This window comes from Bombina bombina, chromosome 4, assembly GCF_027579735.1.
Source record: "Bombina bombina isolate aBomBom1 chromosome 4, aBomBom1.pri, whole genome shotgun sequence".
In the NCBI taxonomy this organism is placed as follows: Eukaryota; Metazoa; Chordata; class Amphibia; order Anura; family Bombinatoridae; genus Bombina; species Bombina bombina.
In genome coordinates, this window is record NC_069502.1 from 674666310 (window position 1) to 674681447 (window position 15138).

The 15138-nt window shown below is 36.9% G+C and overlaps 1 protein-coding gene across 1 annotated transcript in view; it reads left to right on the forward strand.

Annotated features, from left to right (window-relative positions):
• Positions 1-15138, forward strand: part of ROS1 (ROS proto-oncogene 1, receptor tyrosine kinase) — a 474496-nt gene that overhangs the window by 111225 nt on the left and 348133 nt on the right. The window contains exon 15 of the mRNA XM_053712162.1: positions 5754-5945. Within this exon, the coding sequence (XP_053568137.1) occupies positions 5754-5945 (192 nt within the window). The remainder of the gene's footprint in view (positions 1-5753; positions 5946-15138) is intronic.

Consider the following 15138-nt stretch of genomic DNA (forward strand, 5'->3'; position numbering starts at 1 on the left):
AAGCCTGCACAAAACAATGAATATCAGGAAGTTTAGCAATCTTTCTGTGAAATAAAACAGAAAGAGCAGATATTTGTCCTTTCAAGGAACTTGCAGACAAACCTTTATCCAAACCATCCTGAAGAAACTGTAAAATTCTAGGAATTCTAAAAGAATGCCAAGAGAATTTATGAGAAGAACACCATGAAATGTAAGTCTTCCAAACTCGATAATAAATCTTTCTAGAAACAGATTTTCAAGCCTGCAACATAGTATTAATCACGGAGTCAGAGAAACCTCTATGACTAAGCACTAAGCGTTCAATTTCCATACCTTCAAATTTAATGGCCTTAATGGAAGTGGCCAAGGTTGGCAACTGGACATCCGAACAAGATCCGCATACCAAAGCCTGTAAGGCCATGCTGGAGCCACCAGCAGCACAAACAATTGCTCCATGATGATTTGGAGATCACTCTTAGAAGAAGAACTAGAGGCAGGAAAATATAAGCCGGTTGATAACACCAAGGAAATGTCAGTGCATCCATTGCTTCCGCCTGAGGATCCCTGGACCTGGACCGTTACCTGGGAAATTTCTTGTTTAGATGAGGTGCCATCAGAACTATTTCTGGAAGCCCCCACATCTGAACAACTTGAGAAAACACATCTGGGTGGAGAGACGATTCTCCCGGATGTAAAGTCTGACAACTGAGGTAATCCGCTTCCCAATTGTCTATACCTCTGATATGAACCGCAGAAATTAGACAGGAGCTGGATTCCACCCAAACAAGTATCCAAGATACTTCTTTCATAGCTTGAGGACTGTGAGTCCCCCCCTGATGATTGACATATGCCACAGTTTTGATATTGTCTGTCTGAAAGCAAATGAATGGTTCTCTCTTCAACAGAGGCCAAAACTGAAGAGCCCTGAGAATCGCACGGAGTTCCAAAATATTTATTGGTAATCTCGCCTCTTGAGATTTCAAAACCCCTTGTGCTGTCAGAGATCCCCAAACAGCTCCCCAACCTGAAAGACTGTTATGATCACAGTCCAGGTTGGATGAACAAAAGAGGCCCCTAGAATTATGAGATTGTGATCTAACCACCAAGAGAAAGTCGAACATTGGGATTTAAGGATATTAATTGAGATATCCTTATATAATCCCTGCACCATTGGTTCAGAATACAAAGCTGGAGAGGTCTCATATGAAAATGAGGAAAGGGGATCGCGTCCGATGCTGCAGTCATGAGACCAAAAACTTCCATGCACATAGCTACTGAAGGGAATGAGTGAAACTGAAGGTTCCCGACAGGCTGCAACCAATTTCAAACGTCTCTTGTCTGTTAGAGACAAAGTCATGGACACTGAATCTATCTGGAAACCTAAAAAAGGTTACCTTTATCTGAGGAATCAAAGAACTTTTGGTAAATTGATCCTCCAACCATGTCTTCGAAGAAACAACAGTAGTTGATTCGTGTGAGATTCTGCAGAACGTAAAGACTGTGCAAGTACCAAGATATCATCCAAATAAGGAAACACCGCAACACCCCGCTTTCTGATTACAGAGAGTAGGACACCGAGAACCTTTGAAAAGATTCTAGGCCAAAAGGAAGAGCAACAAATTGGTAATGCCTGTCTAGAAAAGAGAATCTCAGGAACTGATAGCGATCTGGATGAATCAGAATATGAAGATAAGCATAAGCATCCTGTAAGTCTATTGTGGACATATAATGCCCTTGCTGAACAAAAGGCAGAATAGACCTTATAGTCACCTTTTTGAAAGTTGATACTCTTACATATCGATTCAAAATTTTTAGATCCAAAACTGGTCTGAATGAATTTTCTTTCTTTGGGACAATGAATAGATTTGAATAAAACCCCAGACCCTGTTCCTGAAACGGAACTGGCATGATTACCCCATATAACTCCAGGTCTGAAACACACTTCAGGAAAGCTTGAGCCTTTACTGGGTTTGCTGGAATGCGTGAGAGAAAAAAATCTTCTCACAGGTGGTCTTACTCTGAATCCTATTCTGTACCCCTGAGAGACAATATTCTGAATCCAATGATTTTGGACCGAATTGATCCAAACATCTTTTAAAAATCTTAATCTGCCCCCTACCAGCTGAGCTGAAATAAGGGCCGCACTTTCATGCGGACTTGGGGGCTGACTTTGATCTCTTAAATGGCTTGGATTTATTCCAATTTGAAGAAGGCTTCCAATTGGAAACATATTCCTTGGGGGAAGAATTAGGTTTCTGTTCTTTATTTAGGAACGAAAAATGGTTAGAAGCTTTAGATTTACCCTTAGATCTTTTATCCTGAGGCAAAAAAACTTCCTTCCCTTCAGTGACAGTTGAAATTATTGAATCCAACTGTGAACCAAATAATTTATTACCTTGGAAAGAAAGAGATAGCAATCTGGTCTTAGAAGTCATATCAGCATTCCAAGATTTTAGCCACAAAGCTCTTCTAGCTAAAATAGCTAAAGACATAGATATAACATCAATTTTGATGATATGAAATGGCATCACAAATTAAATTATTAGCATGTTGAATCAAGTTAACAATGCTAGACAAATCAAGATCCAATACTTGTTGCGCTAAAGTTTCCAACCAAAAAGTTGAAACAGCTGCAACATCAGCCAAAGAAATTCCAGGCCTAAGAAGATGACCTGAATATAAATAAGCTTTCCTTATATAAGATTCAAGTTTCCTATCTAAAGGATCTTTAAAAGAAGTACTATCTTCCGTAGAAATAGTAGTACGTTTAGCAAGAGTAGAGATAGCCCCATCAACGTTGGGTATCTTTTCCCAAAACTCCAATCTAACTGCATTTGTTTTAATGAAATTTATTAACAAACAAATGTTTGCTAACACAATTAATTTAAAATGAATAGAATCATGCTTACTGAGATGCTTACTGAGATGATAATCCGAAAGGTTTAACATTTTTGATTCAGATGAATAGTACTGTGCAAAAGTCTTAGGCCACCAATACATTTGTTGTTTCAACAATGGTATAATGACCATATATAATTATTTCTCTGTCTCTTTATTAGAATACAACCAGAAAATACAGGATATTTGTATGCAGTATTAAAAAACATAAAAAAAAATCAGAAAAACTGCTTCTATAGGCTAAAGTGGCAAGTATTTAGTGAGACCTCCCCCTTACACTTAAGCAATAGCAGGAACCTGGCTCTCGTAAACCTAAATGGCATGGAACCCTAATTAATGTCATTGCTAACAACTGTATTTGTCCTACTATTTCATGTCAAAATGACTGCTGTGAAAAAGGTCTATTACACAAGGTTTGTGCAAGAAACTCTTGAGCATTACAGACACATGTAGTATGAGTTTAATTCATTGGAAGCTTGCTAATAAGACCAACTCTTAATCACATCATTGCATTAAAATGCCAAAGATCGCAGAATTTGACAGACATACAATCATACTTTTGCATCAACAAGGCCACTCTCAAAGGGAAATCAGCAAACAATCTAGATACTCAAGAAGTTGTATTCAAGTCTGTCCTGGTTTTGGGCTGCATTTCTGCCAGTGATGTTGGCGATATTGTCCGAATTGATGGGATCATGAATGCTGAAAAATACAGACAGGTTTTAATTCATGATGCCATTCCTTCTGGAAAGCGCCTGATGTGGGAATGGTTTTATTTTTCAGCATGATAACGATCCCAAGCACACTGCTAATGCAGTGAAATCATATTTGATAAAGCACTGACAATCATGGACTGGCCTCCATCTAGTCCAGACCTGAATATTATGGAGGCAATATGGAATCACCTAAACAGAGAAAGAACTAAAAGACAACCTAAATCTAAAGAACTCTGGGAAGTGCTGAAAGAAGCCTGGCATAATTTACCAAAAGATTACTTTAGAAAACTTCAGGACAGTCTCCCCAAAATAGTTCAATATGTGCTCAGTGCCAAGGGAGGTCACACTAAATACTGACTTTTGTGCTATGATTACGGCACTCTGCTGAAACGCATAAGCGTGCTAGCCAGAGGTTTTAATTTGGACAATCCATGGAGTTTTTAACTGACGAATAAAAGCTAAGTTGTATACTGTGAACGTTGCTTTTTATTCTTTGATGGATTAGTGCCAAGGGAGGTCACACTAAATACTTACTTTTGCCTGAAGAAGCCATTTTGTTCTGAAAATTGTGTTTATTTTGTGTACATATTTCCTGTATTTTCTGTTTGTATCTTAATAAACAGACCGAAAAATAAATATGGATGTCATTAAAACTGCTTAAACAACAAATCTAATGGTGGATATATATATATAAATCAATTTTAATGTTTTTTAATAGATATACTTGAAATGCCTAAGTTCTTTTTTTAAAAAAAATATTTCTATCTATCTATCTATCTATCTATCTATCTATCTGTATATACAATATGTATCAATATATGTGTAGATCTGTATATATTCATATAGATATATAGCTATAGATATATATTTTACAATATATACAATATATATATATATATATATATATATATATATATATATATATATATATATATATATATATATATATATATATGTGTGTGTGTGTATTTTAAATTAAAAAAAGAATATATTATTCCTAATTGAAGAACATAGTAATTTAAAATATTAATATATTAAAATAATACACCTTCGGCTTTAGTGCAGTTGGTTTAGTGCAATTCCAGGTTAGTGCGGCATAAAAAAAGCTTTTTAAGCACATCCCCCACAGAAGTCTGTTGGGAGAGGGAGTTAGCGTGGGGGTCAATTTCTGAAGTCCTGAAGTTAGCGTGCCTGAGTGCAAATAGTGCTTATGAGCCATTAAAAATGATCACTCCACTTGTAATCTAGGCCTTTATCTGGAGACCTCCAAACACTGAAAAATTAATAAACAGATATATACTACTAGGTGTTGTATGAGCTTTAGGGTCTCAAATGCTATATTACAACTTATAGACTGAGAAAAAAACTTCCCTTTTTATATCAGATTAATACACTTTATTTTAAAGGAAAAGTAAAGTAAAAAATAAGCTTAAATAATTTAGAAAAAATGAAGCAAAGTCGATAATAGAAGTAATTAAAAATAAATAAATTGTATGCTCTTTCTGAATCATGAAATAATAATTTTGGGTTTCAATTCACTTTAATAAGTGGTGTAACTATAATGGAGCATCAACTGACATGTTTTGAAGAAAATAATCTTAGAAATAGATATGCAATTGAGATATATGAAGCACAAATGTCTGATACAAAAAAATGTGTAAAAGGTAACACTGCAGGTCTCTATATGCTAAAATATGTCAGTATAGACAAGCTCCTAGTCTCTCTTGTTCTTAAAGTTTTAGGGCATTTTAATAAATATTGTTTTTTCCCCCCAAATATGGAGGTTCCTGTATTGACAAATAATAATTTTGTTACGCTTGTAGGGGCGTGTCACTGCACACCAATATTCTTATCAGCCCCTGAGCTTCTATCCTACAGAATGCACTTCCTTTTAGTTCTAAAATAAAAATAAATAGCTTTTAAAGTAACCTTTTTCATGGAAAAAAATGCTCTTTCATATATGCATGACAGAAGTTTATTGATGATAATGTTCCTTTAAGTGCCACTTATAAATGAATCAGCAGCAAATGACGCTCTTGTGTAATTTATCCCATCAATAGCTGGATAAAAACAAACAACTGAGCAGTGAAGAAATTGCATTCTTTTGTTCTGCGAGTACTTGTTAAAACCTCTAATTCTTTTCTATTCTTTTGTTAACAGATTTATAGAAAATCCCTGAGCACACTTGACTCTGAAACTGTGACTGCTGCAAGATATCTTGTGACTGATCTTGTGCTGGACTCTGTAAATGCTTTTCTTTATTGGTGCACAGATTATACAGTAGAAAGCAGCAGGCTGAATGGGCAAAGACATTTGACATTTTATAGTGTCAAACCACTTTCTAGCACTCAGGTAAATCTTAGTAACAGTGGCCTAGATTACGAGTTGTGCGTTAGGGTTAAAAAGCAGCGTTAAGAGGTCCTAACGCTGCTTTTTAACGCCCGCTGGTATTATGAGTCTTGCAGGTACAGGTGTACCGCTCACTTTTTTGGCCAGACTTGGAAATCCACTTACGTCAATTGCGTATCCTATATTTTCAATGGGACTTGCATAGCGCCGGTATGGCATCCCTTCATTTCCGATTGGCTGATAGAATTCTATCAGACATTCGGAATTAAGGTAGAAAAAATCCTATTGGCTAATACAATAAGTCAATAGGATTGAACTGGCATTCTAGTGGCTGATTGGAACAGCCAATAGAATGCCAGCTCAATCCTATTGGCTGATTGGATCAGCCAATAGGATTGAAGTTCAATCCTATTGGCTGATTGGATCAGCCAATAGGATTTTTTCTACCTTAATTCCGATTGGCTGATAGAATTCTATAAGCCAATCACAATTGAAGGGACGCCATCTTGGATGACGTCATTTAAAGGAACCTTCATTCAACAAGAAGCCATGAAAAGAAGAGGATGCTCCGCGTCGGATGTCTTGAAGATCCACCTGCTCTGCGCCGGATGGATGAAGATAGAAGATGTCGTCTGGATGAAGACTTCTGCCCGTCTGGAGGACCACTTCTGCCCGGTTGGATAAAGACTTCTGCCCGTCTGGAGGACCACTTCTGACCGGTTGGGTGAAGACGTCTCCCGGTAAGGTGATCTTCAAGGGGTTATTGTTAGGTTTTTTTAAGGAGGGATTGGGTGGGTTTTAGAATAGGGTTGGTTGTGTGGGTGGTGGGTTTTTAATGTTGGGGGGTATTTTTACTTTTTTTTTTTTTACAGGTAAAAGAGCTGATTACTTTGAGGCAATGCCCTGCAAAAGGCCCTTTTAAGGGCTATTTGTAATTTAGTGTAGGGTAGGGCTTTTTTTATTTTGTTAGGGGGATTAGAGTAGGTGTAATTATTTTAAAAATCTTTGTTTATTATTTTCTGTAATTTAGTGTTTTTTTTTCCGTACTTTAGATAATTTTATTTAATTGTAATTAATTGTATTTAATTTAGGTAATTAATTTAATTGTAGTGTAGTGTTAGGTGCAATTGTAACTTAGGTTAGGTTTTATTTTACAGGTCAATTTGTATTTATTTTAGCTAGGTAGTTATTAAATAGTTAATAACTATTTAATAACTATTATACCTAGTTAAAATAAATACAAAGTTGCCTGTAAAATAAAAATAAACCCTAAGCTAGATACAATGTAACTATTAGTTATATTGTAGCTAGTTTAGGGTTTATTTTATAGGTAAGTATTTAGTTTTAAATATTAATTATTTAGTTAATGATAGTAATTTTATTTAGATTTATTGTAATTATATTTAATTATATTTAAGGGGGTGTTAGGGTTAGACTTAGGTTTAGGGGTTAATACATTTAATATAGTGGCTGCAACGTTGGGGGAGGCAAATTAGGGGTTAATAAATGTAGTTAGGTTGCGGCGACATAGGGGGCGGTTAATAAATAAAATGTAGGTGTTGGCGATGTTGGGGGCGGCAGATTAGGGGTTCATAAGTATAATGTAGGTGGCGGCGGTGTCCGGAGCGGCAGATTAGGGGTTAATAATATAATGTAGGTGTCGGCGATGTCAGAGGCGGCAGATTAGGGGTTAATAAGTGTAATATTAGGGGTGTTTAGACTCGGGGTTCATGTTAGGGTGTTAGGTGTAGACATAAATTTTATTTCCCCATAGGAATCAATGGGGCTGCATTAGGAGCTTTACGCTGCTTTTTTGCAGGTGTTAGGTTTTTTTTTCAGCCGGCTCTCCCCCATTGATTCCTAAGGGGAAATCGTGCACAAGCACGTTTTACCAGCTCACTGCTAACGTAAGCAGCGCTGGTATTGAGGTGAGATGTGGAGCTAAATTTTGCTCTACGCTCACTTTATTGCGGCTAACGCCAGGTTTGTAAAAACCCGTAATACCAGCGCTGTCTGCAAGTGAGCGGTGAGCATAAACTGCTCGTTAGCACCACACAGCCTCTAACGCAAAACTCGTAATCTAGGCGTGTGATATTATAGTATACATAAATATAATATAATCATGAGCCTCTTTTACATCTGTTACTATAATAATAGAAAAAAATATATTTTCTAAAATCTCACTTGCCAACATGAGTGTACTTTTTAAAATCATTTAACGTAAATGCTTTGATGTCATGGGTTATGGGTTTTTCCTGATAAAGTTATAGCAGTACTGGCAATTAAATGTGTAGGTTTATTTATTGAAATGTTGTCAATATAAGATCTCTCTTTAGATCATATCTGCCACTATTCTGGGAAGCTTTTCTACAAGATTTTGCAGTGTGTATGTGGGAATTTGTGCCAATTTAGCCAAAAGAGCATTTGTGAAGTCAAGCACTGATTTTGCACAAGAAGGCCTGGCTTTCCATCAGTGCTCTAATTAATCCAAACGATCTTCAGTAGGATTGAGGTCAGGACTCTGAGCAGGCCACTTGAGTTCCTCCACACCAAACCCATCAAGCCATGTCTTCATTGACCTCACTTGGTTCCTCAAACTGTTGCCACAAGTTGGAAGCACTCAATTGTCTAAAATGGCTTTGTATTCTGTAGTTGACCCTTCACCTGAACTAATTGATCTAGCCTAAACCCAGAAAAACAGCCCCAGATTATTATCCCTTCTTCAGCAAACTCTACAGTAGTCACTATGCAGTCTAGTAAGTAACGTTCTCCTGGTATCCACTGCAGCCATATTCCTACATCAAACTGCTAGAGATATAGGGGCGATTTACTATGCCCTGAATGGGGCCAACTCAACCTGTTTCCACACGAGCCTTCAGGCTTGCCAGAAACTGCAGTTAAGAAGCAGTGGTCTTAAGACCGCTGCTTCTTAACTGGATCCACCGCCTCTGAGCGGCGTACAGCAATCAACCCGATCACATACGATCGGAATGATTGACACCCGGGGGCGGCATTGCACAAGCAGTTCACTAGAACTGCTTGTGCAATTCTGAATGCCGTCCGCATTCAGCGATGTCTGGTGGACATGATACGCAACAGCGTATCATGTCCATCAGACTTTGATAATTCGGCCCCTAAATATGATTAATCATTCCATAGAACATGTTTCCACTGTCCCAGTATCCAGTGGAACATTCTTTACACTACTCCAGCCGATGCTTGTCATTATGCATGTTGATGTGAGGCATGTGTGCGGCTGCTCAGCTTTGGAAACCTATTTCTTGAAGCTCCTGATGCACAATTCTTGTACTGAAGTTGCTTCCACAGGCAGTTGTGAGTAATAAAAAAGATGAGCAGCTCTGATCTGAGAGTTTGCCTTGTATTTCATCACTTTATGGCTGGGCTGTTGTTGTTCCTAACCACTTCTACTTCACAATAATAACACTTACAGTTGCTTGGGACAGATCTAGTAGGGTGGAAATTTCACAAGTGATTTGTGGTAAAGGTGGAATCCTATGACTGTGTCATGTTTATAGTCAATGAGCTCTCCAGTATGACCCATTCATCTGCCAATGTTTTGCCATGGAGTTTTCATGGAATGAACAACTAAGTAATTAATAGAAGTATCCACATACTTTTGGCCATATTGTGTGTGTGTATGTATGTGTGTGTATATATATATATATATATATATATATATATATATATATATATATATATATATATATATATATACACACATATATATATATCTTTAAATATATGTTTATATTTAAGTATGTATGTGCCCAGATTACAAGTGGAGTGCTCGTGAGTCCACCTGTCCTGCTAATCATTTTATGTAAAGATGGTTTAAGACTTACAGTGACTCAAGGACCTCTACCCTTATAATTTATGTAAATGTCTTCTGATCACTGTACTCTATAACTGTATACTTAAAGGACCAGTAAATACAGTAGATTTGCATAATCAACAAACACATTATAAAAAGACAATGCAATAGCACTTAGGGGCCAATATACTGTCGGACAGACATGATCTGCTGTAGCGGATCATGTCTGTCCGACATCGCTGAATGCAGACAGCATATGCTGTCAGCATTTAACATTGCACAAACAGTTCTGGTGAACTGCTTGTGCAATGCCGTCCCCTGCAGATTCATGGCCAATCAGCCTCAATCATGGGGGCGTCAATCAACCCGATCGTATTCGATAGGGTGGATTGCTGTCCGCTGCCTCAGAGGTGGCGGACGAGTTAAGGAGCAGCGGTCTTAAGAAGGCTTGCGCAGAAACAGATGTATTTGGCTAAATACGGGCCCCTTTGAACTTCAAATAAGTAGTAGATTTTTGAATGACAAATTTATGTCTATTTCCACTCTTCCTGTATCATGTGACAGCCATAAGCCAATCACAAATGCATATACGTATATCCTGTTAATTCTTGCCACATGCTCAGTAGGAGCTAGTGACCCAAAAAGTGTAAATTAAAAAAAAGACTGTACACATTTTGTTAATAGAAGTAAATTGGAAATTTGTTTAAAAATGCATATTGTATCTGAATAATGAAAGTTTAATTTTGACTTGAGTGTCCCTTAAATGTTATAGCGCAGTGTAAAATTTTATTTATATATATATATATATATATATATATATTTTACAAAACAAGTATTGGGAGAGGAATACTGACACCTTCCTGTTTATACAGACCAAGGTGTGTAACAGTAATTATATTTTGTTTTACTTAGGATCCAAGCGGTTATTATCCGTTTTTAGATCAGGTGCAGACCCCCAAAAACATTTATAGTTACAAAATAAGTTAGAAGAAGAGAAGCCACAGTAGAGCTATATGAGATACTGTGTAAAGATGGGGGATTGCAGCACTCTATAGAGCTTCATTTTACTTTAATAGGTGTTTGGCTGAAAGCGATCAAGAAACAAACAAGCGGACGCACATAAGCTCTGGTCAGCGGCAAATTTATTTACATAGTAACAAACATACTGAAAAGTAATTGCAATTTGTCATGGTATAAGCAATTATATTACTACCACTGCAGTGGGATAATCATTATAGTAATGTATTGCTAAAACAGCTAATATAGTTGCAACATATATATTGATCCTGTACATCAACAAAGAAAGATAGCTAATAATCATGTGGGATAACTTTAGATCATATATACAACCTGTATCAAGTGTCCTCCTTATAATTGAAAAAGTAGAAAGGGACAAAATATTTTCAAAAGAGTCCGTTTCTGCCTGGGCCCAGGTTCCAGGTGTAAGGAAACTTTAAAGAAAGAAATTTTCAGGGCTCATTCTTTGCTTTAAAACATATTCTTTGTCGATGAAACTTGCATGCTAGAACTCCGAGGTAAATGCGTCCTCTATGGCTAGCATGGATACATAATACTTTGTTGCAAAATGCCGTTATTATTAACAAACCAGGACAAATGCAGCTTTCCAGGAAACTGCAGTAAGTAGTGGTCCGAGTATCTGCTTCAACACATTCTTCCAGACTTCTGTAATATAGCAACAGTCCGGGTATCTGTGTTAGTGCTCACCTCCGACTCCACTTTTGTAGCCGCAAAACAGCGGTAAGTAGCGATCCGAGTATCTGCACTCAATACTCAATACGTTAGTATCCAGGTGTCTGCGTTTATGCTCACCTCCGGATCCACCTTTTATCCGCAAAGATTACAATGATTAGTTTGGATATCAATGCTGTGGCTTCATGCCGAGTCGGAACAAATGCTTCCGACCTAAAACTGCTTGCTGTCTCCACTTCAATGTCAAATCACCTTTGCTTGTAGGGATATTGACTACACCGGGTGACAGATATTTAGCTTCATACCCTTCGTCCGAACTTAAGTACACTGTAGATAGGTGTCTGTTGTCGACGCGCATTTCGCCCCACAATGCTCAGCGAAAGCTAGGGCCTCATCAGGACTACCTGACACCTGTATCTCCTACCTATTATTGGATTTCTTTCCCAGGGGGGTGTGTTTATTTCCGGTAACAAAACATTTACCATCGGTTTCCCACAGACAGGCCTCCATAGAAACTATCCAATTGCTAGGAGAGTTGAACTTGATACAAATGTATCTTAAATCTGCCGCAAATACCCAGAGATCACGTGCTCCGCTATACAAATATTGCCATATTATAAAACACTAGGTTAGACATAGAGAAATGGAAACTTAGATAGAGCAATAATTTTTAATAGAAGTGTTAGCTTTAACTTGATAGTAATTATTTGCTGACCAAAGGGTTGTATCCGCTAGACAAATAGTTTTTCGTTTTGTTATTCATTACCGTAGTCAGCCCAGAAATTAAGCATATTCTATTCTTTCATTTAGCCCAGTAGGAGTCATTGTTTTTGACACTTTGCAAATTGCAATACAGTAGGGGTTGTCTATCTCCTGCAGTGCTCCTGCCCCCTGTTCTATGTTGGAAAAACGAAAAGAATGTTCAAGGACAGGGTGCAGGAGTACAGGGATGACATTCTCTATGAAAGGGATACAAGTGTAGCTCGCCACTTTAAAGAGGTACATAATAGTAGCACTATATCTCTAAAATTTATAGCAATTGATAAAGGGATTACAAATGGAAGAGGAGGTGATGAGGACAAGTGCCTTCTTAGAAAAGAAGCCAGGTGGACATATACACTAAAAACAATGACTCCTACTGGGCTAAATGAAAGAATAGAATATGCTTCATTTCTGGGCTGACTACAGTAATGAATAACAAAACGAAAAACTATTTGTCTAGCGGATACAACCCTTTGGTCAGCAAATAATTACTATCAAGTTAAAGCTAACACTTCTATTAAAAATTATTGCTCTATCTAAGTTTCCATTTCTCTATGTCTAACCTAGTGTTTTATAATATGGCAATATTTGTATAGCGGAGCACGTGATCTCTGGGTATTTGCGGCAGATTTAAGATGCATTTGTATCAAGTTCAACTCTCCTTGCAATTGTAAATGTTTTGTTACCGGAAATAAACACCCCCCCCCTGGGAAAGAAATCCAATAATAGGTAGGAGATACAGGTGTCAGGTAGTCCTGATGAGGCCCTAGCTTTCGCTGAGCATTGTGGGGCGAAACGCGCGTCGACAACAGACACCTATCTACAGTGTACTTAAGTTCGGACGAAGGGTATGAAGCTAAATATCTGTCACCCGGTGTAGTCAATATCCCTACAAGCAAAGGTGATTTGACATTGAAGTGGAGACAGCAAGCAGTTTCAGGTCGGAACCATTTGTCCCGACTCGGCTGTTTTGCGGCTACAAAAGTGGAGTCGGAGGTGAGCACTAACACAGATACCCGGACTGTTGCTATATTACAGAAGTCTGGAAGAATGTGTTGAAGCAGATACTCGGACCACTACTTACCGCAGTTTCCTGGAAAGCTGCATTTGTCCTGGTTTGTTAATAATAACGGCATTTTGCAACAAAGTATTATGTATCCATGCTAGCCATAGAGGACGCATTTACCTCAGAGTTCTAGCATGCAAGTTTCATCGACAAAGAATATGTTTTAAAGCAAAGAATGAGCCCTGAAAATTTCTTTCTTTAAAGTTTCCTTACACCTGGAACCTGGGCCCAGGCAGAAACGGACTCTTTTGAAAATATTTTGTCCCTTTCTACTTTTTCAATCATAAGGAGGACACTTGATACAGGTTGTATATATGATCTAAAGTTATCCCACATGATTATTAGCTATCTTTCTTTGTTGATGTACAGGATCAATATATATGTTGCAACTATATTAGCTGTTTTAGCAATACATTACTATAATGATTATCCCACTGCAGTGGTAGTAATATAATTGCTTATACCATGACAAATTGCAATTACTTTTCAGTATGTTTGTTACTATGTAAATAAATTTGCCGCTGACCAGAGCTTATGTGCGTCCGCTTGTTTGTTTCTTGATCGCTTTCAGCCAAACACCTATTAAAGTAAAATGAAGCTCTATAGAGTGCTGCAATCCCCCATCTTTACACAGTATCTCATATAGCTCTACTGTGGCTTCTCTTCTTCTAACTTATTTTGTAACTATATATATATATATATATATATATATATATATATATATATATATATATATATATATATATATATATATACAGGTAGCCCTCAGTTTACGCTGTGGTTAGGTTTCAGAAGGAATGGTTGTAAATCGAAACCGTTGAAAATTGAAACCCAGTTTATAATGTAAGCCAAAGGGAAGTGAGGGAGTTAGGTTCCAGGCCCCTCTCAAAGTTGACATAAGTAACACCTAAAACATTATTTTTAAAGCTTTGAAATGAAGAGTTTAAATGCTGAACAGCATTATAAACCTAATTACATAATTACACAACAGATGCCTGTATCATCAAACTAAGTTTAATGAACAAAAACATTTTTTTACTTACATTTTTCTGCAATCAGTTCTCTGCATTGTTAGCATGTTAGATAATTTTGGGTCTGCACCTATTCTATGCATTTCAATCTGGAGTGATTAATAGGCAGTTAGGCATCCTCACCTCAAGCATCTGGGCAGGAAGATAAAAGGGAAGTGGCTGCTAGATCTTGTTGCTCGATAGCTAAGGTCTGTTCTGTGTACACAGATTAATTTTAGTCTGCTAAACTTGCATAACTTTTCTGCAACACAAGCGGACAGCTCCACCTACTGGCTATTTTAATTAGTGCACTGTTTTTCAATGCTTTTCAATATGACTGGAAAAAAAAGGTTGTTATTCTGAACCAGCGCAAATTGAACTGGCGTAAACCGAGGGCCACCTGTATGTATATATATATATATATATATATATATATATATATATATACAGTATACAGTATATACACAGTATATATGTGTGAGTATTTGTATGTGTTTCTATATAAATGTATATGTGTGTGCACATACATATGTACACATAAATACATATATATACATACTATATATATATATATATATATATATATATATATATACATAGATAGATAGATAGATAGATAGATAGATAGATAGATGCAAGGATACAAATACACACACCAGTCCAACACCTTTTCATATACCATATCCCTTTAAAACAATGTTAAGACCACTACAAAATAATAATAATAATAAAATAATATATATATATATATATATATATATATATATATATATATATATATATATATATATCTGAAATAGTTATGTTCTTATGTGT